This window comes from Caretta caretta, chromosome 1, assembly GCF_965140235.1.
Source record: "Caretta caretta isolate rCarCar2 chromosome 1, rCarCar1.hap1, whole genome shotgun sequence".
Classification (NCBI taxonomy): domain Eukaryota; kingdom Metazoa; phylum Chordata; order Testudines; family Cheloniidae; genus Caretta; species Caretta caretta.
Window position 1 is genome coordinate 252,641,154 of NC_134206.1, and position 23,118 is coordinate 252,664,271.

At 39.7% G+C, this 23,118-nt stretch overlaps 1 protein-coding gene and 1 long non-coding RNA gene across 2 annotated transcripts in view; one reads left to right on the forward strand and one right to left on the reverse strand.

Annotated features, from left to right (window-relative positions):
• The window catches only part of IGF1 (insulin like growth factor 1), an 82,782-nt gene extending 73,587 nt beyond the window's left edge, over positions 1–9,195 (reverse strand). Inside the window, exons 1-2 of the mRNA XM_048831514.2 lie at positions 9,091–9,195; positions 5,260–5,416 (exon numbers count right to left, since the gene is read on the reverse strand). Of these exons, the coding sequence (XP_048687471.1) occupies positions 5,260–5,416; positions 9,091–9,153 (220 nt within the window). The 5' untranslated portion in view covers positions 9,154–9,195. The remainder of the gene's footprint in view (positions 1–5,259; positions 5,417–9,090) is intronic.
• On the forward strand, positions 1,457–9,157 carry LOC142070108 (uncharacterized). Its single transcript, XR_012666054.1, has 4 exons — positions 1,457–1,575; positions 4,751–4,803; positions 5,193–5,751; positions 7,377–9,157. It is a non-coding gene; the product is annotated as an uncharacterized LOC142070108 (long non-coding RNA).
• Positions 9,196–23,118: the final 13,923 nt, after the last annotated feature.

Consider the following 23,118-nt stretch of genomic DNA (forward strand, 5'->3'; position numbering starts at 1 on the left):
CTTCTTGGAAATGATTACACTGTTTTGGGGGAATTTTTTTTTATTCAGCCTAATGTAGATACCTGGCATGGAAATTTCAGCCCAAAAGTTGGCAAAGTTATAAGCAACTGAAACCAGGGAATTATAATGGGAAGTGTCAAGCAACCTTAATAATAGGCAATGCACCAGTCTCATCGATACTATGTTGTAAAACTCCTATTGACTTCAGTGGGGCCAAGATTTACCCTACACACACACACACACACACACACACACTATTGTCTATAACCAGTATAATATATAATTTAATATCTATATTAAAATACTGAGTATTATTGAATGACAGCAGTTGCAACTGAGGTTTAATTACATAAGCCTGATTTTGAACCTCGCCCCTACCTCTTAATAGATAAAACAAAACAAAAACAAAAAAACCCACAACAGCCATGTACTGGCCTCAAAATTTGTGGCTTAGATCTAGGGTTGACATATGATTTTTCTACAAAATTTGAAATGACTTGAACAATGTTTTATTGAACTATGACACCCTAAACATAGAAGTGTTCACCAGAATTCCAGAAGTCTTCCGAGGATGGGTTTTTTTGGCACCAAATAAACAAAAAGAAAGCAGAAAAGAAATGAAACTTAATTTATTTGATTTCCTAGCTGATATCTGGGGCCTAGTCCAGCATAAATTAAAATAGCTGGGAGTCTTTTCACTGACTTCAGCGTGTATTTCATTGGACAGCTAGTGCACAGCATCAGAATTCATATGATGAAAGTCAATTTGAGAAGTTGCCAACTTTTCAGTTGAGATGTTGCTCTGGAATGTTGGCTTTGGTGAACTTAGTACAGCTCTTAGTAAGCATCTAGCCCCTTTTATTGCATACATAGACCTAAACATGTAACTTATTCCCAAATGAGGCTTGGTGAAATAAAAGATAATTTTTTCCAAAATGGTGCATTATGGGCTTTGAGCCTCCTCAGGCTCATGGGATTTTGCACTTGTACAGACCTATGAAGATTCACAGGAAAAGGGGGAATGACCTCTCTGCTCTTACCTCAAGCTACTCCTTCCTTGTACCTACTGAGGTCTTCCTTTGGGAACTGACCCAAAGCCCATTGAAATCAATGTAAATTCTTCTGTTGACTTCAATTGGCTTTGAATCATGGCTGTGGTCCTCTGTGGCGGCAGCAGTCCCCTGTGACCAGCCCCAACAGGTTTGCTGAGTGGAAAAGGCAGGGAAGTGTTGAGGGATAGTGTGTGTATAAGAGACACCTTACTTATTTTAGTCTGGGGAGAGCAGTGTTGGGCTGGTTGAAAAAAAAAATTGATCTAAACGGTTTTTCAATAGAACATTTTCATGGGAAGTGCCTGCTTCCTGGGGGAAATTTCAACTTTTTGTTGAAAAACCAAAAACAGGAAAACCAAAAACTTTTGTTTTATTTTTCCGCAGGAGAAAATAATAATCTTACAAGCTCTAGAGGCATGGTAACTTGGAGCAAAAGGCGAGCTGGAAGGTGTCAACCCACAGAATTTTAAGTACTGAGGGTCAACATTTTCAGGAGCTCTTGAAGATCTCATAGGAGCCCAAGGTATAGTATATAGTATATTCTTAATATTCCTTAGGGGGAAAAATCCCAGACAAATCTTCATTGTTAAAGTAAGTAATAAACATCAGAACAATAAATATCAAGAATGTTACACTTAATAGAAATAATAAGGAAAGTTTTATATATAGGTTTAATTACTCATATAATTCAAGCATTTGAACTACTTCAGGAGTATAGTTATCAATGGTTCACTGTCCAACTGGGAAGATGTATCTCCTGGGGTCTTGCAGAGGTCTGTCCTGTGTCCAGTACTATTCAATGTTTTCATTAATGTCTTGGATAAGGGAGTGGAGAGTGTATGTATAAAAATTACAGATGGCACCAAGATGGGAGAGGTTACAAGCATTTTGGAGGACGGGATTGGAATTAACTGGAAAATTGGACTGAAATCAACAAGATAAAATGCCATAACAACAAGTGCAAAGTTTACTCTTAGCGAGGAAAAATCAAATGCACAAAACAATATGGGGAATAACTGGGTAGGCAGTAGAACTGCTGAAAATGATCTGGGGTTATAGTGGATCACAAATTGAATATAAGACAACAATGTGATGCAGTTGCAAAAAAGGCTGATATCGTTCTGGGATGTATTATAGGAATGTCATATGTAAGACACAGAAGGTAATTGTTCCACTGTACTCAGCAGTGATGAGGCCTCAGCTGGAGCACTGTGTCTGATTTTGGGCGTTAAGAAAGATGTGGACAAATTGGAGAGAGTACAGAGGAGAGCAACAAAAATGGTAAAAGATTTACAAAACTTGTCTGGAAAGATTAAAAAACTGCGCATGTTAGTCTTGAGAAAAGATGACTGAGTAGGAACCTGATAACAGTCTTCAAATATGTTAAGGACTGTTATAAAGAGGACTGATTAATTGTTCTCCATGTCCACTGAAGGTTGGACAAGAAGTAATGGGATTAATCTACAGCAAGGAAGATTTAGGTTAGATAGTAGGAAAAACTTTTTAACTATAAGGATATTAAGTACTGGAAAGGTTACAAAGGGAGGTTGTGGAATTCCTGTCATTGAAGGTTTTTAAGAACAGGTTAGACAAACACCTGCCAGGGATAGTCTAGGTATAGTTAATCCTGCTTCAGTGCAGGGGGCTGGTCTACATCACCTCTCGAGGTCCCTTTGAGCCCTATATTTCTATGATTCCATGATACTTCCACAAAAATGTAAACATGTAAAAATTAACATTAAACTTTACAATTACAGCCTCAACTCTGACCCCAGGACATAGCTTTCAAAAAACATAGCATTTCAATTTTTTAATTATAGAAAGATAGTTATAAAGATTTAAATAACAGTGTTCAAAGATAAAGCACTAACAGATCTACAGTAACTATAATCCCTTGCACCAAAATACAGAAACAACACATTCCAAGGTCTATTGAACACAAACTTTCTATCAGAATGTCAATATTTTATAATTATTAAACTATGCAGACATTGTGCAAAGAAGAATGTTGCATATTTAATACATGTAACGTATCTTTGTCCAGTACACCTTCTATTATGGTAATATATAATATCTGTACATTTGGGAGTTGTTCTTATGACCTGTGCAGCTCTAGAACATATGAATTTTGAGGACAGTGGTTGTACATAAGTAGAGACCTAATGTACTTGGTGTGATATTGCCAAAGCAATGGAAAGCCTGTAGGAGACCAGGGAGAAGGATATTTGGTGTTGGAGTTCACAATAAAAGCATGAAGGAGATAGAGGTAACCGTGTCAGAAAACTGATTGTGCTTGTGGGAATTGGGAAGAAAAAGAGGAAGTGACTTCATTATTGAAGTGAGGTTGGGGATGGCTGGAAAGAAAAGGAAAGATCTGAATAGACTGAAAGGATGGAGAAAGCGTCCAAAGATTTGGATAAGCTTCAGGTAAGTGTCCAGAATTGAGGCACTTGATCTGAATCTTTTGTGGTTTTCCGAAAATGAGGGCTAGTAGAGGCACAGAGTGAACCTCATACCAACTAGAGTAACCTTACCAGACACTGAATGGCTTTTCTTTAGCAAATCACTGAAAGTTTCATTAGAGGCCACACGTCTTTCCGTGGACTCAAAAGCTGCAATCTGAGTAGTTACCAGACTGAGATGCACTCAACATGAGTAAATGTGGAAACTTTGATATTTTGAAGCGTATCAGTGGTACAGCCAGAATATGCTTGATATCGATGCACTGGAATCTTAGAATAAGCCAATTTATTTGAGCATGAGCTTTCGTGAGCTACAGCTCACTTCATCAGACGTATACCGTGGAAACTGCAGCAGACTTTATATACACACAGAGAATATGAAACAATACCTCCTCCCACCCCACTGTCCTGCTGGTAATAGGTGTGGAGGGTGAGAAAACCTGGATTTGTGCTGGAAATGGCCCACCTGATGATCACTTTAGATAAGCTATTACCAGCAGGACAGTGGGGTGGGAGGAGGTATTGTTTCATATTCTCTGTGTGTATATAAAGTCTGCTGCAGTTTCCACGGTATACATCTGATGAAGTGAGCTGTAGCTCACGAAAGCTCATGCTCAAATAAATTGGTTAGTCTCTAAGGTGCCACAAGTACTCCTTTTCTTTTTGCGAATACAGACTAACACAGCTGTTCCTCTGAAACCTTAGAATAAGCCACCTTTCAGGTAGGAAGTGACACTGAAATTCCCTCTGTTTCATAGCTTTACTCTTTTTGAATTGCAGACCACTTATAATTGTTTAGTATCAGAGGGGTCGCTGTGTTAGTCTGTATCCACAAAAACAGTGAGGAGTCTGGTGGCACCTTAAAGACTAACAGAAAGCTTGTGCCCAAATAAATCTGTTAGTCTTTAAGGTGCCACTGAATTCCTCGTTGTTTTTGTAATTGTTTAGGAAGGTATAATGGGTTTGAATTACCACTGCATTATTCCGGTTTCATACAAAAGAAGCTAAGTCAGTGAAATATTGTAGTGGTCTATCAAGGCCAATTTTTGGGATATTGCTCAGAACAGGAATTCATGCGTTAACTTATGTTCAGACTTATAGTTCATTCATTTGAAATATTGGCTGCATTTGTGATTATTGTTTTTTATTACCCCAATGCAAATTAATTTTGTCTTCGCTTGAACTGAATTGATGTAGTGTATGGATATTCAAATGTTGTAACTTTCTGCCTTCCAGATTTCCTCTCTCAAACCAGATCTTGGAGTGTAGTGTGTTTTTAACATGATGTGGTATGTACTTAACTTGTTTTCTATTGCTTGATATCTTAGTACATAGAACATCCAATAATATACAAATTGGTACATTCATGTATCACTGCACCTACTATGCTGCCACATGAACCTATCAGGTCTAGCATGTCCTGTCATTCCATTGATTTCAATGGAAGGCCAGCAGAAAGTAGCAGAACAGCAGGTGGAATAGAAGCAGCTGGGAAGTGGTTAAAAGGAATAACATAGTTGAAAAAGAAAACCCATTAAAACCTCAGATAAGCTGAACTCAGACTGTGCTCTATGCTTTATTGAAACTTCATGTTCACTTCGGATTTGGATAACTCCACGATTTAGGATAGTAGCCATACTTCACAGTCTGGTTTGATTATTCTTGTGCATGCTTGTAGTGGTTGCAAAACCCAAAGGATTACATGGAAAATTTTTGAAGCTGAACGATAGAAGGGGTTGACTTACTGAAATAAAAGCCTCTGTCTCCACATACGAACTGAAGAGCATCAACCAGCTCAGCACCACAGAGTGTCTCTGGGCCAGCGGTGGCAGAATTGGTTAAGGTAAGCAAACACAGGCCAAGGTAGAAGAGATGAATGTAGGACACAGTGTGCATCTTCACCTGCCAAAGAAGCAAAACCACTGCGTCAGAGTTTCCCAGTAGAGTGCTAAAGAAAATGAAATGCTGCACCCCAGTGAGTTGCGAATGCATACGCAGTGTAATTTGTTAAATAAAAGTAACCACATATTAAGAAAGCTCTCATGATAATACTGTAAGTCTTTACATTTTCCATTGTATGCATTTTATAACCTGTTTTTTTCTTCCTGGTGAACATTCATGGTTCATGTTTACACAGAGTTAAAGAACCTTCTAAGAATGGACTTTGACTTGTTGCAACTGCATGTGGAAGCGATAGAAGGAAGGCAAGGGAACTGAGAGAGGCCAAAATAACTAGGGTGAGAGAGAAAAAGCAGGAAACAGGAAATGTTCAAGAAATTAAGATGAAAATTAGTCATGGTTTATGGGCCAAATTCAGTTCAGTGCCAGCAGGTGTATCTTCATTGAAGTTAGAATTATACCCATTTAGCTTAGATCTGAACTTGACCATATTCAGAAGAGCTTACAATTACTTTCTCTCTTTTGTAGTTGTGGTACAGACTTAGTTTTTTCTTTCCTAGAAAAAATATTAAAGGTCCAAATTCTCAGCTGATGTAAATTGACAGAGCCACATTTGTCTCCATTTCTGTATTGATTTACAGCAGCCAAGGATCTAATCCAATGTGTGCAGTGCTACAGAACCCTTATGCTGTAGAAATGACATAGCAGTTTTAGAAAATACCATTGTTAAAATAGTAGGAAATCCCATTTATGTTTAGTAGTAGGGGCAGTGAGTGAGACAAACAATGAGCCAAATTCATGCCCCATGCTTACCATGTTGCAGAGTTCAAAAGAAGAAAACATATAAATAATTTGGAATGGTTTCCCTTTTTTCTAGATGGCATTTTTGCTGTGAAAATAACCAACAAATCCAAATCCCTTAGTATGTCATACAAAGTATGAGAATAATTATATTCCCATTTACAAGAGTCTTTAGCCAATTTTGCCATGGAAAAACCAACAAAATGTTATTGCATTAAAATGACTTCAATGGTAGATGCAAGAAGATCAGATTATAAATGACTGACAATATCGGGCATTATTTCTTGTAAGGATTCCATATTTTAACACCACCAGTTTCTTCTTTCCCCTTCCATACTCTTGAATTTAAAATAAGAAAGTGATGCACCTGCAATTTAACATAGCTCTTACTTCAGAGGAGATAAATCAGAAAGCTGTTAAACACATAGTCTCAGTAGACTGAAAGGCTTTGTATATATAAGAACATTATGTATTTAACAGTTTGTTCTTGAATAACATTTGGGACTGCAATAAACATAAATCCTAAGAATTTAACAATTTTATGTTTTTCAAGAGTTTTCAGCTGGGTTACATGGTAAGATAAATATCAGCATGTAGCTAGGACAAGACAGATTCTCCAGTGTTTTTCCTTTAGTGCAGGCCAAGAAAGCTGCACAGTCCAACCACAGAGAATTTCTGCAGTTTATCCCAAAATATAAAACAATCAAGAACTTGCAGACAAGTTAAAATGTTGAAAAAAGAAATGGATTCACATGTTCATAGGGCTCAATTGATGGATTTAAAAAAAAAAAAGTTAAGTACTGTTCCCTCCAAACTTATTCCGGAACAGGATTTATTTTCTTTATCATTTTAATTAAAGGTGCCATTAGTTGATTCAAGATGTTTGTGATAAGATTAAAGTTCCCATTTACATCTCAGGGGAATATAAGAAAAATACTTACAGAAATGTAACACAATTGGTCACAGGTTTTTTACAACAGGTTAGGGTGTTTATTGTGAGTCCAATCTGAATAGAAAACCGAGGTATTTAAAAAAATGCACTGGTTGGTGGGTGGGGTTTACTGAAGCATTTAATTACATTTGGACACCAAATACAGGTACAGGATGAGCCTGGGTAAACACTTCTGTTAATTGCATCAAATGATTGATCATATTTTCACAGCTGGAATTTCCATGGATCTTTCTTCAGTAACATAACCAGCTATTACTGCAGTTCTGTTCCAACAGTGCAAAATAGTGGCACATAAATGAACTGACAGAGGCTGAACACTCCAGAACTCTTTTACACCTTTCATGTTTTCTAATCTCCACCCATTGCAAAAACTTTAAATCAGTTGGCACAAATTGTATGTAAATAATCTTTACATTTATGAAAACAGTTGTCCATTTAATTACATTTGCAGTTATAATAAATACTATGTATAAATACCAGTAATGACATAAGTAGCATGTATTACAGCGTAAAATAGAATATAGGGTTATATGTATCTTCTGCAGGACAGGTTGCATATGAAACTGCTGGACCGAATTACCAAACCAGAGTATCTGAAGAAACATGTAATTACAATGTAATAACATAGTATTCACTAGTAATTATCATGTAAGTAAAGTATACATTTGGACCAGATCTTCAGCTGGTGTAAATCAGTGTCGTTCCATTGACTTCAATGGAGCTATGCCAATTTATACTGACTGAAGAACTAGCCCATTATTTTTAGGTCTCTTAACTTTTAGCATTGCTCAGCTCTTTCTTTATTTGTTCATCTTTCAGGTATGTTGGAATGAGGTGCCTATCTGGACACCAAAAAATTGTTCAATTGCAATTCACATATTTTACTTAGAAAAGCTATTATGAATTATAGTAAGGAAAGTGGATGAATTCTGCCTGTGACAGGCACTTTTTTTTAATGAATTGGGCCCTCGGGTAATTCTGTGGAGCTGAATAGCTGTGGAGTCTGTGTCAGCTTCTTAAAACTGTGCTTGCAAATTGGAAAAAAAATCCCAACATAATTCTTGAAAGATATGATTTTGCTGAGAATGGAAACTTGAATGGGGGCCAGTTGATAGAAACGGAGGTCGGTGCATCTATTGCAGTCCAATTTACCTAAAGAGAATTGACACTCCTGAATAGAAATGATAGTATTGTCACATGAAACTTTGCCTGAAAAAGCCCTCCTTACAAAGGGAAAAGTTGGACAAGATGATGGGGGAATATTTCCACTTTCCTTATGTACAATTGTTTAAACTATATGAATATGCAAGGTCAGCAAGAGTTGTAACTGGTTTCTAATATAAAAGGCAAACCGAACTTCATTTTTACTTTTAATATATGAAAGCACAAAAATAAGTAAATGTAATATAGTGGCAAAACATTGCTGCAATGCTACCTTCACCTATAAGTTTGAACACCATAAAGTATGAACATTTTATATATTGTGGGCATAGAATAATAGTACAGTACTTTAACCTTTACAATGTGTATAATGCATATATCAATATAAACCTCTGCACCTGCAGAAAATATCTAAAAGTTCTTATTCTGTGTTGAACAACATTAATTAACTATACATAATAATGTAACTGGAAGCTTTAATATTGACATAACAGAAATATTGTAAAGTTTTCCTAACAGAAGCAGAATTTAAAATAATTACCTGCAATAGTTCTACCTTTACAGTTGTTATCGGTATGTAATTGCAACTATCACATACAGCCATTTTTCAGATCATATAAAACTGCATATTCAGCAATTTATAAATAATTTCCAGTTCAGAAATAATGTTACTAAAAAGTGCATAACACTCTCTTAGCCAGAAGCAGACAATCCACAATAAAATAAAACTCCAAAATGATTTCAAATAGTAATAAAGATTTACCTTCAAGAAATCACAAAAGCAGCACTTTAATAATTGTGTTGAAAGACTCTTGATTTTTTCCATTGCTTCTTAAAAGTGCAAAGTCTGGAAATGAATTTGTTAGCAGAAATAATGAGAAAAAAGAAATCCAGAGAGATGTGGATGTTGAGAGCAATGTCACATTTCAATATTGAGGACTTTATTCCATTGCACAGGCTCTATTTGCTCTGATTTTAGCAGTGACAGTGAGATTTAGCAAACAGAAGAGGGATTTAGAGAAAATCCTCACATTTATCTACATTACACAGACACTGTAGACAGGAAACAGCTGGGGGAGCATTTGCCTTCTCTCTCTCTCCCTCTTCTGGCAAAGTTACCGAGTAAGGACTTTTTTGGGCATGGTGACAAATAACATCATACCTTTGTATTTTAAAACTAGAGCACAGAAGCATATTTTTTTCCCCTTAAAAGAATGTGCATTAGTGACAAAAGTGTTAGCACATGAAAAATCTTATGCTGCCGTGGAAAACAAGAAAGTGTATTATGGTTAACTTTCAGCTGGGTATCTATCTATCAGGTTATACACCTTTGCATTGTTAGGGTTGGAAATTTGGTAGTCTATACAGTGAGTAATAATTGAAACCTCCAGCTTGTAGTGATATTAACCCTAAAATAGCAGTTAGCAATTTGATATAAATATGAGGCTCGGTGAGCACTTACTTGTGCTAAATAAGACAAAATACCTTTAACAACCTCATGGGAGAAGTGATAGCATTTCCTAGAACCTCCTGGAGTCAGAATATAGCAGTGCTATTGACCTAGTATGGGTCACTGTCTCATGACTTTGCTCTTTTTTTGTGCAGTAAAAATAAAGTGAAATTTACCCTTTCACTAGTATTCTTCATAATTAGTCTTGGTAACAAGTTAAATGCCAAGAGGCAGGAGATAATTTTACTTTGTTAGTTTTATAATACATAACTTTTGCCTTTTTATTTTTCCTCAGTTATGTGTATATTATAAATAACACCAGCTGGCCAGCAACATGCTCTCACGGGTTATGATGTCATTCAAATCCCTCAACTGTTAGTGGCTTGCAACACAATCCAAGCCAGCTGTTTTTCTGTTTATAATGTATATTGCATTTCAATTTTTGCCATTGAGAATAAAGATGTGATGATATTTCATAGATGCAATTTTTGCTTGTTATCCTTTGGGTTTGAGAGGTGGCCTATAAAAGAAGATTATTAAACAACATTGCATGGCCAGGGACCAAACAAATGCCATAGGCAGTGCATTATTTCTATAAAAACTGTTTATTTACATTGCATTTTGTCGTTATCTCTTTCCACCCTCCATATAATGAGGAGCTAGTTGGATGTTATTAAAAATCACATTAGTTCATATCAATACATGTGTAATGGTTCAAGTCCAGTTTTCAGGTCCACCTTGGAGTACATCATATCAGTCAGGCAGAAAAGATACATGACAATGATTAATCAAACAACATTTGGTTATTCCAACACTCTCTCACTGGTTAATACCCCTTTGATTATATTCTCTGTATACCGTTCTAGGTGGCATACAACTGACCAAACTGAATACTCTTTGGTAGGGACTTCTCTCTCCTAATCATGGGTAGTAAGGCTGAATCATTTGTACTTCTGAGCTAAATTAAATATTGGCTGCTCAGATAACACCCAATATTAAAGGGATCTTCATATTCATGTGTGGTACAGGTACTGTATTTTATTATTTTTACTCTCCAGAGTGGCTTCAGGGTATTTTAACCTTGTCAATATATTTCAGAGAGTCCACTGAATAATCACATGGTCATGCAGAGAGTCAGACATGTCCTGCTGTAACTAAGAATGCATGTATCACCTTACTTCATCAATTTAATAGGATTGTTTTGGAAAAGAGGTGATCAAAGCACTGATCTCCTATAGAAGTAACCCTTATAGCAACGAAGATGAGTATGCTTGATCCTTCCTCCACACTCTCCCCTAACCAGTAGAAACTCCAAACACAAGCCCTCTCTTACTCCCTCCCTCAGTCCTTCCTTCCTCCCTCCAACCTCACTAGACCTTCCTTGGTTGTACTCCTAGCAAAGTGGATACAATTATATTGGAAGATGGTATTAATATAGCTCCTATGGTGGTTGGAAAGATTTGTGGTCTCTGGTCACTTCACATCACTGCTAATTCTCCCTCCATACATGGATCCACTCTGAACTCCTGTAGTGAGGCGGAGTGGCTTCCCTCTGAGCCAGAGGATGAGGGGCTTCTCTCTGTGCCTGGGTGGGTGAAGTCAGGCTGAGCTCCGCCCTCCCACTGGAAGTTGAGAGGTAGAACAGGAAGTATAAGAAGCAGGGACCACAGCTCAGTGGAAGAGGAGCCAGGGAAGGAGACAGATGCCTCTTGTTTGCTGCAGGCCTCCAGCCTTGTAGCCAGACTGGGCTGCAGCCTGCTCCCAGAGAAGACCAAGCCCAAAGAGGAGCATCTGGGATTGCTGGTGGCCTAATACTGCGAGGAGATGGAGGACCTGTGGAGCCCGGAGGCCGTCCCCAGATTGTGGTAGGAAGTGGCCCAGGGAAACCAGACTTTAGTCCATTTTGCTGTCAGTGCTGGAACTGGCATGTTTCGGTAGGATCTCCACTGACCCAGTGGCAGAGTCCTCCACCAATGTCAGGTCCTGGGCTGGGACCCAGTGGAGTAGGGTGGGCCATGGTCCCCTTACCCCCTGCTGCCAATCCCACTTCTGGGGTGGCAGCCTCCCCACCTTAGGCCAAACAGTTTGTTTGCTGCTCTTCCCTGCCTGAGGGCCAGAGCTCACTGGACTGTTTGCTGCCCTGCCCTACTTGAGGGCCAGAGCCCCCTAACCATTTGCGGCTCTGCGCTGCTTGAGGGACAGGGCCTCAAAGATCATACCCTTGAGTCTCTAATTCCCCCTGCAACTGGGCTGACCCACAGTGACACAGTGAGGTGGAGTGGCCTCTCTCCTACCCAGAGAGGGAAAGATGACCATTAAACCCACTACAACTCCACATTCCTCACCCAGCCTAACTTTCTGATGCACTTCACTTCTTTCTTCCAGTTCTTGGCCTAAGAGTAAGGTCTTGAACAGGCAACCAGGGGGAGGCTCAGAGAGAGAGCAGACCATGTTAAGGTGACGTTCCTGGCAGTGGCCCATTTAGACTTACTGCTAGTAAGACTCCTAACCTGATCTCTCTTCCCATCATCCACAAACCATCCCTCTTACAAAACCCCTTATCAGACTCCCACTTACTTCCTCTAGAAAATTAACCATTCCATAGGTGACATCTACCTTCGGTTTTGCTAGTTCCTGAAGATGTAAGGTACAGAGTCACAGCTCCTTTTTCTGATGGCCAAATTCCAGTAACCTCTTTCTAGCCCTATCTTGAAGACAGTATTTGTTTAAATGTGTGGCCTAGCTATTGGGCATAAAACAAATAAAACTGATTTTTTGGTGAGTTGTAATCATCCTCATCAGCTGCCCATTTTGAAACATTCTAACTTTAAATGACAGGTTTCAGAATAGCAGCTGCGTTAGTCTGTATCCGCAAAAAGAACAGGAGTACTTGTGGCACCTTAGAAACTAACAAATTTATTTGAGCATAAGCTTTCTTGGGCTACAGCCCACTTCATTGGATCCATAGAATGGAACATATAGTAAGAAGATATTATATATATATACACACACACACAGAGAATGTGAAAAAGTGGAGTAAGAGGCTAATTAATTAAGACGAGCTATTATCAGCAGGAGAAAAAAACTTTTGTAGTGATAATCAAGATGGCCCGTTTAGACAGTTGACAAGAAGGTGTGAGGATACTTAACATGGGGAAATAGATTCAATATGTGTAATGAAACAGTCACTCCCAGTCTCTATTCAAACCCAAGTTAATGGTATCTAGTTTGCATATTAATTCAAGTTCAGCAGTTTCTCACTGGAGTCTGTTTTTGAAGCTTTTCTGTTGCAAAATTGCTACCTTTAAGTCTGTTACTAAGTGGCCAGAGAGGTTGAAGTGATCTCCTACCTGTTTTTGAATGTTATGATTCCTGATGTCAGATTTGTGTCCATTTATTCTTTTGCGTAGAGACTGTCCAGTTTGGCCAATGTCAATGGCAGAGGGGCATTGCTGGCACATGATGGCATATATCACATTGGTAGATGTGCAGGTGAACAAGCCCCTGATGGCGTGGCTAATGTGATTAGGTCCAATGATGGTGTCACTTGAATAAATATGTGGACAGAGGTGGCAACGGGCTTTGTTGCAAGGATAGGTTCCCTAGTTAGTGTTTTTATTGTGTGGTTTCTGGAGAGTATTTGCTTCAGACTGGGGGGCTGTCTGTAAGCAAGGACTGTTCTGGCTCCCAAGATCTGTGAGGGATCATTTTTCAGGATAGGTTGTAGATCTTTGATGATGCGCTGGAGAGGTTTTAGTTGGGGGCTGAAGGTGACAGCTAGTGGCATTCTGTTATTTTCTTTGTTGGGCCTGTCCTGTAGTAGGTGACTTCTGGGTACTCTTCTGGCTCTGTCAATCTGTTTTTTCACTTCAGCAGGTGGATATTGTAGTTTTAAGAATCCTTGATAGAGATTTTGTAGGTGTTTGTCTCTGTCTGAGGGATTGGAGCAAATGCAGTTGTATCTTAGAGCTTGGCTGTAGACAATGGATCATGTGGTGTGTCCTGGATGGAAGCTGGAGGCATGTAGGTAAGTATAGCGGTCAGTAGGTTTCCGGTATAGGGTGGTGTCTATGTGACCATCGCTTATTAACACAGTAGTGTCCAGGAAATGTACCGCTTGCGTGGATTGGTCTAGGCTGAGGTTGACGGTGGGATGGAAATTGTTGAAAGATGGTGGAATTCCTCAAGGGCTTCTCTTCCATGGGTCCAGATGATGAAGATGTCATCAGTGTAGTGCAAGTAGAGTAGGACAAGAGCTAAGGAAGCGTTGATCTGAGTCAGCCATAAAAATGTTGGCATACTGTGCGGCCATGCAGGTACCCATAGCAATGCTGCTGACTTGAAGGTATATAGATTTCAATTTGGGGAATGTTTTTTATTATCATGCAGGACTGTCTATTAACTGTCACTGCTAACTACTAGAAAAGTGTCCATTCTTTCCTTGCTAATTGTAATAGCCTTGACTATATAAACCACAGGGAATAATGTGCCATATGATTACTATTTAATGACTGAGTGATTACACGGTTACTTGTGCCCCATAAAATTAAGCACATCTATAAACTACAGATTACATTGTAGTCATAAAAATGATCACCAAGAAATGTTTAGGTCACAAACAAGGATTTAATTTGAATGTATGTAATCAATCTAAAATTACAGAATGATTGCATGGGTGGTGCTTTGTTTGGTGAGAGTTCATCTTAACTAGATCCTGAAATTATATAATACCCATACAAATAACTGAAAACATATGAGATAACTGGACTTTTGGAGATTTATATATTATATTTTGCACTTTTAAGACCTGAATTATATCAATTACATGCTGTAATGGCTGTTTGTCAAATTTTCCAACAGGCACAATTACACCTTCTCTCTTCATCCCTATTTATACATGGCAGGAGCTCTTGGTAAAAATCTGCAAGGCTATTACAATAGCCTTATTTAAATCTCTCCTTAAAACCACTAATGGTGTGATGCCTGCAAAACACTTGACAATGGGTAGGCAATTGAGATGCTGTGACTTCTGCTTAATATACAAATCATAACCATATCACTGTTACTTTGTGTTCCATGCATCTGTTGGTTATCTCTGGTCTTATACATAGATTGCAAAATCTTTGGGGGCAGAGACCAAGATGCTGTGGGGGACGATGAGAAATACAGTGTCACCATTCTTGAGCAGGGAAGAAGGTGGGATGTAGGACGGCAGAAAACCATAAACAGAAATCGTAGTGAGTAATTTTGCCTCATTGTACATTTCTCTTCTCCCACTCTATCACAGAGACAGGGCAATCATCTTATTGTGCTGCTTGAAAGACAATGATACTGAAAGAAACATTCAGAGAAGCAGTGAGATCAAGATGGTAGTGCCTTAGGAATGTGAGGCGATATCATGTTGTCTTGAATATCTGTGGCGAGATTCCTTCAGCTCTCGTTCCCCAAGAAGTAGAGAGCCCTCCGGAGTGATGCCTAAATAAATATGATTGACTAGGTTGCTACTAAATTAAAGTCTTTGGCCTATCTGGCAATTGTCATTTTTCTGGCAGCTTTTCCTTTGTGTCCTTATTTGCTAAATTAGATGTTAATGCTGAGATTTCCAAAGGGATGAGAGGCACCCAACTCCCATTGAAAATCAATGCCTAATTGTCTTTGAAAATCACAGCCTCAGCTTTGTAAAGTGGGGACCATCTCTTTTCATACATTCTGTCAGTCACCGCGCACGCTTTTAGAGGCTGTAAAATTACAGGTACTATCTCCTGAAGCACACCATGATTGTTTGGCTTTTCTAAACTCTTGTGAATGAGGTGTAAAATGTCACATTAACCCTGGACAAATGTAGTTTTTATATCCTGGGAAGGAAACTGGGCTTGGAGAGATGATGGGGGGAGAACAACAGTTTTATGAAATTCTGTGTTCCAGTAAGGGATAAAGTCAGGTGGACAATGAAAGACCATGTTCATCATGCTGCAAGTAGTGGGGAGTCATAATGAGAGAACTCATCTTATCAATTTGCCTAGCAGAAGTGGTAGCAACTAAAAGGGCTGCTTTAAAAAGTGGTTCCTGCAGGGGCTCCTGACTTAGGGTTTTTTCCATGAAGTTATAACTTATTTTTGTGGAAATGTAGGATTTCTATTCAGCAGGTTCATTGGTTGTTTATTTTGCTGACTTACAAAGGAACAAAAATTAGAAAGTATATTATAGCCAGGTTACACATTTCCACACAAATCAGACAGTGTGAGGACATGGCAGGAAAACCTGTTTTTATCTTATCATAGACTGAAGCGATCTTGTGTGAGGTTTGATAAGGAATTTATTTACCAATGTCTGCAGTTCTATAAATTTCCTAGAAACAACCGTTAATGGGGTTGAGGGAGATGGTTCCAAATGGAAAAAGGCAAGCCAAACAGTCCATTTTCTTGTACTCACCCTCCAGCCACATCCCATGCAAGGCCTATGCAATGATAAAAGATTAATACAACTTATTTGTAATAGTCTATTATTAATATTGTAAGCACTTCAACATATGATATAAGGGTCTACCCAAAGCCCATTGAAATCAGTGGGGAGGCTTTCCTTTGACTTCAGTGGATACTGGATACTTAATGATCTAGCAACCATCTCCCCCCATTTCTCTCACCCCAAACAGTTTTGACTGGTCAAATTATATTTGCTTTTCACCCTGAGGTACAAACTAGACTGGGCTGGTAGGTACTTCTTGCATTAGGGACAGTATCTACCAGTATGGAACAGTTTTCCCTGAATGTGTTTGCCTAAATCCTTTGGTGGCTCTCTTCACATCACTGAGCAAGAGCTTGCCTGTCAAGCCAGTTTATTATTCACCATCAATCTCTTTTATCCCCAGCAGCTCTTCTTTTTGGGATTATTTCTTTGTCCATAATGTTAAGTTTCCTGAATGGTGCTGGCTGCCTGGTTCATGGAAACTCGTTGTGTTAACCCACAGTTTCACATTTTAGAGCATGTGGGTGCTAAAGAAATAATAAAATAAAAGCACATCTTTAGACATTTGTAATTTTTCTCAAATATGTTTCTGTTGAAAGTGGCTCCTAGTCCCACCTCTCCCTCTGAATTGCTGGGTGACCTCAGGCAAATAATTCTTCTCTCTGTGCTTCATTTTCCCCCCATCTGGCAAGAAGGGGTAATGCCACTTGCTCTCCTTTGTAAAGCACTCAGATCTATGGATGAAAAGCAGAGATTATTTATTGGTAGGGTGACCAGACAGCATGTATGAAAAAATTGGGACAGAGTGTGTGTGTGTGTGTGTGTGTTGGGGGGGGGGGGGGGGGGGAGAGAGAGAGGATAATAGGTGCCCATATAAGAAAAAGCCCTGAATATCGGGACTGTCCCTATACAATCGGGACATTTGGTCACCCTATTTATTGGAAAACATGGGAGCACCCTGGTGGCCAAAGTGACATCTCTACATTCTTATAGGTAAGAAGTTACTGTGTAACCTAGGTTACATCAACACTACAAGCTAGGAGCGCGATTCCCCTGCTCATGTGCACATTTTTGCTGTAGCCCTCATTGAGCTAGTGGGACTATAAATAGCAGTGTAGCTGCACTAGTACTGGTAGGGTCAGCAGAGAGGCATGGCTGAGCCATGCTGAATACAAACCCACTTGAAACCTGGGGGTGCGAACTCGGCACAGCTCAGCCACGCCTCTGCTGCTGCGACCTATGCTACCAGAGCTAGCTCGATGAGAGCTGGTGCAAGTAGGTGTGCGCGAGTAGGAGAATCACATGCCTAGCTCATAGTGTAGACGTAACCCTAGTGGTCACTGTCCATCATTTTCCCCAGGTGTTGATCATCGCTGGATGAATCTCCAACAGCTCTTTGCTTTGACTATTCACATCCCCCTTTTTATACACTAGTCACAAAAATTCTTGTGACCAAGGTTGTCACTCAGTTGTTTGGGAGGATGGCTGTTCTTTGTTCCAGTGCTAATATTAGTGCATAATAAATATGCATGGTTCATTATTCTCCTGGTTAAGAAGCTCCAGTTGTTCAATCAGGCAGAAAAAACCCACACAATATCATGGCCCGATTCTTCTCTCTCATAAGCCAAAGTAAAGCCGGAGTTGCTCAGCTGAAGTCAGTGGAATTACATGAGCATAAACCAGCGTGATGGGAGAATCAGGGCCCACGAGACTTAGGGGACCAGCTGCTTGCTATTCATCGTTTGTGATGTATAGGTGAAGTGAACAGTTACAAATAACCCATAGACTGAAATTTGTTCCCATAAATGATTTGTCCATCAAAAATTCTGATTAGAGAATAAGACTGTGATCCTACAATAGGATCCACTAGCATGGAATCCCATGCTCATGCAAAGTCCCATTGCAAGTTGCTGGCTCCACACATGCGTTTGCCCAAGGGGATTGTCAGGATCTACATTTGAACAAATTGAGATCTGTTGGCAAATAGAACCGTGGGCCTATTTTTGAGATGTGCTAAGCATTTGAAGTTGTGGGTGCTCCACCCTTCTGAGCGTCAGGCCCGATTTGACAGTTGTTTGTCATTCTTAGTGATTCTATTGCCCTTTCTCCTTCTATGAGATTGGAGATGAATTTTTGCCACTGCTTTCAAAATAACTGAGCTGAAAAGTTTTATGACATGTAGAAGGATAAGTAAGAAAAAGGACAATTCAGCTGTAAAAAGAGATTTATAAAAATATTTTATTAAAGGGTTAGCTGTTAAAATGGTGAGGTGAAACAAGGTACATTTAGGGCTAAATTGGTCTTTGCTTAGAGTTTTTAAACCTATACACAGAAGTTTTGATTGAGGGAGGGAGGAGACAGCTTATGCAAATTGTGCCCGAAACAATACACTCCTTTCTGATGGGGCTGTTTTCAGAGCTAGCACATTTATTTTGCTAATTATTTTTTTTTTTTAAAAAAGCTTGGCTTCAATGCACAGGAAAATTTCTGGATCAGGTAATACTGCTGCTTCTTTAGAGAAGTGCTGCCTTTATACTCTGACAGTTTATGATCTTTTCTTTTGTGAATAAGGGCATCATGATCGTAAGAGAACTGAACACTTTTGCAATTTGTGTGTGTGGGGGTGGGTTCATCCGAACAACAATTCTGATTAGACTGTAAATGCATTGGGTTTTATGAATGGGTCAAAAATCTCTCCTTGTGAATGGATTAAAAAGGGGTTCTCTTTATTTACAGAAATGAGTATTTCTACTTCTATTTATATGGCATTTAACACAAGGGAAAGCACATGCACAAGATCTATGGCTTAAGCAGGTATTTGTGCAACAATCCAATATTTTTCTCCCCATTTTCTAGTAGCATATTTTTACTTTTACATCTTTGGCAGAATGATTCAACCTGCTGCAAAACACAATAAACCAGATACTCAGCTGATATAAATTGGCATGGCTCCAGTGAAGTCAAGGCATGGAGGATATGCCACTTTATGGCAGCTGAGAATCTAGAGCAATATCTGATTTCTAATACTGTTAATAATTCTCCCTCTCTGGATATGATGATCTCATTACCAAGACACAAAACATATTCTGGCTTCATTAGAAAGTTCTAGAGCCACTTCCATGAACAGTTTTTTAAAATTATATCTACATTACTGTAAATTATTGCCTTCTGAAAAAAATTGTAAGTCGTCTTACCTGTTATTTGCTGCTGTCGTTATTTTTTTATTTTATTATGTTACAAAAATGTGCTGTCAAGATTTTGTCATCATTTATGTATTCAGTTCTAACCATGCCAAAAATACATGTGTAGCAAGGCGATGACTCACCAGCGTGGCACCTCCTGCTGGTTGTCTTGGGAATTAGCTCTCCAGCCTCTGGAGCGCCCTCTGCAGGCCGGTGTCCTGCTTGCTTCAGGCCCCCGTGTCCCTCCTGGACCCTGATGCCCCTCTACATCAGGGTTCTGCCACCTGTAGTACCCCCTACAGTCTCTGGGTCTCCCCACCTGCAGGAATCCCCACCCTCTAGCCCCACCTTGACTCAGCAGCTACTGCCAGTCCTCATCTAGCCCCCGCACACTGGAGCAGACTTCAGTCTGTGCCACTCATCATCGTCAAGGAGGGTTTGGATCTGCTGCCTTTGTCTAACCTTGGGCTGCCCCTCTGCAACCCCAGTTTCTGCTTTAGGCCTTCAACAAGGCCTGCAGGCTGGGGGTTTTCCAGCCTGGAGCGCCCCAGCTCCGCTGGTCTTTCCCCAGCTCTGCTTCACTCTAGGCACCCTGGTGAGCTCCTAAGCAACCAGACCAGTCTCTCTCTACAGCTAGAGAGAAACTGTCTGAGTACCTGGCTCACAGTCTTTTATAAGGCCAGCTGTGGCCTGATTGGGGCATGGCCCCAGCTGTGGCTGCCTTCCCAATCAGCCTAGGCTTTTCCCTCAGCCCCAGCCCTCTCCAAAGGCTGGCTTTAACCCTTTTGAGCCAGAGCGGGGTGACCGCCCTGCTACAACATGTATGTGCAAATCCTTTTGTTCAATCCTTTTCCAGGTGATCTGGGACATTTCTTCATACCAAGCTGCTTTGCCGGTTGAGCATTTATGGCACCTCATTTAAGGTACCTATGACATAGTTTTTATATGTCTATGTACAAAGTTAAAAATGTTATTTAGGTTGCAAAGTTAAGCACTCAAAAATTAGGAAATGTCAGATTTACAGCTGCCTCTGCAACCTTAATTCAGCCTCCTTATGTATCTAGCCTGTGCACTGAATGAGGCAGTTGTGATAACGTAATTAAAAATCATAATAAGGGGGCTGAATCCAGGTTGCATTGATAACGATACATTTGGCATTTCCTAATCCATTTTCCATTTCTGCAAACATACATGTGACTAGTCTCATTGGTTTCAGTGAGATTACTCATACATGTTAAGCACATCTGTACAGGTTTGCAGGATCAGGGCCTTAGTTTGTCAGCAACCATACCATCTTGTGTTGTGATCTTGTCATGTCTCACACTCAAATAAAGTAATAAGGTAAGTATTTGAATGAAAACCTGCCTCAAAGAAAAATGCTATCCACTGCAAAAATTGTTTTGTCAAGTGGCCCTCTTCCAGTAAGGTGTGTAGACAGTCTGGCCTAGCAGTCACAGCTAGCCTGAGGTCTGCCTACTAGAGACAGGAGTTGCCAGGCAGGAATTGGAGGAATTGCAAGGCTGGGTCCCATAAACAAGAGCCAGAGTCAGAGACCAGCGGTAGTACGAGGTTAGAATTAAGAGGCAGGAATCAGAGTCCATGTCAGGCTGGAGTCAGAGATCAGGAGATGAGGCAAAGTCTGGCATTGCAGCAGACCAAAGTCTGTGTGATTGCCCAGACAACTTCCTTCCTGGGGCAACCCCTGGGTTTAAGTAGTGGCATTTGGCCAACCACAGGGCTGTGGGGTACTTTCACTCTAGGTCTCTTGGGCTGTATTTCCTGTGGCACCTGCGCTCCACACTGCTTCCTGGCTGTGCCTCCTCTTGGCCTCCTCGTGGCACTGTGGGAATATCAGTTGCCCTATGTTCCTGGGCCCTTACGCATTGCCAGCATGGTGCGAGTGGGCACTGTGCTGCTGGAAAAGCTGCCTTTTATTTCTTTTTAACTTTATTGCAGGAATGAGGGGCATCCTGACAGATCCCAATAGGGTTCTGTATAAACTTCCTACATTCCCCTGAAATTTCAGTTGGCTATGGTATTCTGGATGTTTTGGTGTGCAGTCCTTTGCCGTGAAAATCGGTGCAGTGGGCCACTCTACTGCTGCATGAAGTGCGACTTTTTTTGCAACGCACTTTAAGATTCTTCAAGATACACACTATTATGTACTAATTTATTTTGTTTCCTGGCCAATGCGATCTATATTTAAAACACGATCACCTAGCACTTTGTGCACAACATTGTAATTAAGGTAATGTTTGAGCTATAGACTGGAGAGAGAGGTTCCATAACAAAGGGTCAGTTACTTACGGACCAGGTTCTGCCACCTTGACTCAAACTGAGTTGTACCTTATTACATTCGTATTCCCAATCAATGAGACTACATGCGTTTTTAAGTATTATTCAGTGTGCATGTAAAAGGGTGGCAAAATCTGGACCCACGTTAAGTAGAGGAAACTTGCAAGAAATCCAGTGAAATGCATTATATCTTGCAATACATTTTTTCAAACAAATGTGAGGTGAACATCTCATCTCTGGGTAAATTCATGTGTTATAAAAAACAGCTGAAGTTCATGATGTAACCATGTTAACACTTTTTTATAGCTCTGTGAGAACAGAACAAAATTGTGTTTAATGGTAATCATTTAAAGAAAACTCCATATGTTCCAGATGTTGAGTATGTAATCTTTTTCACTGGCAAAAAGAGGTGATTCTGCCATGTCTATGTTCACTTTCAGTGACTGGAACCTGTGCATGAGTAAAGTTGTTATGTTTCTTTATAGACTATACTAATAAGCCAGAGTTTGAATTGTGTGTGAAAATAATAGTGAAAGAAAGAGAGAGATCTAGAAAAGCATTTTCTTCTTTTGGTTTGGGACCTTTAGTCCCCAGCAGACTATAGTCCAGGCCCACAAAACCACTACAATTAGAATGACTGGCAGACTCGGCTCTCATTGTCAAACTAGCCCTTTAAGGTAAATTTATAAGAACTATGAAAATTTAGCTAACACCAAAAAGTAGAGAAAAGAAAGCGAGCCACAAGCAGATTCAAGCATACCATTAAATAACTGATTTTGAGTAAACCATGAAATTAGATGACCTATATTAACAGAAAACATGGCATTTACTTATTTGTTGTTTAAATTTCAAAAACTCTTCCAAGGAAAATTTGACATTCAATATCTAATCAACAAGATAGGTGTGTCTTATTAGACATACAGTAGACAGATATGTCTAAATTTGTTCAAAATGTTAAATAAACGTTCTATTTAAGGTTATAACTTAAAGAAATAAATAAACTAGGGCTTTGGGAGGTGGTGGAGCATTTTCTGTATATCCATTCCACGGTAGTAGCTGTCAAATGTCTCCAGTTGTGGGAATAGGTTAGAATAAATTTCTATTTCTAGGCCTACCTTTTTGCCTCTCTCTATCCTACATGAATTAGGAGGAATTAGTATGGCCCAAATGCTCTTCTGCACCTAGATCTGCTCAAGGGAAATAGGGATGGGTGCAGTCAGGGAACTGATTATAGCTCCTTGATTCTCAAGCTGCACTGGCTCTGACCACAGCCTTGACATGACTATTTTAAATCTACTTTCCCCAGTTACCCCATCCCATCCCCTGATCTCTCTCATGCGCACTCTTATCCCTTCTCTTACTCTTCTCCTTAACCTCTTGCTCTTATAGACTTTAAGGT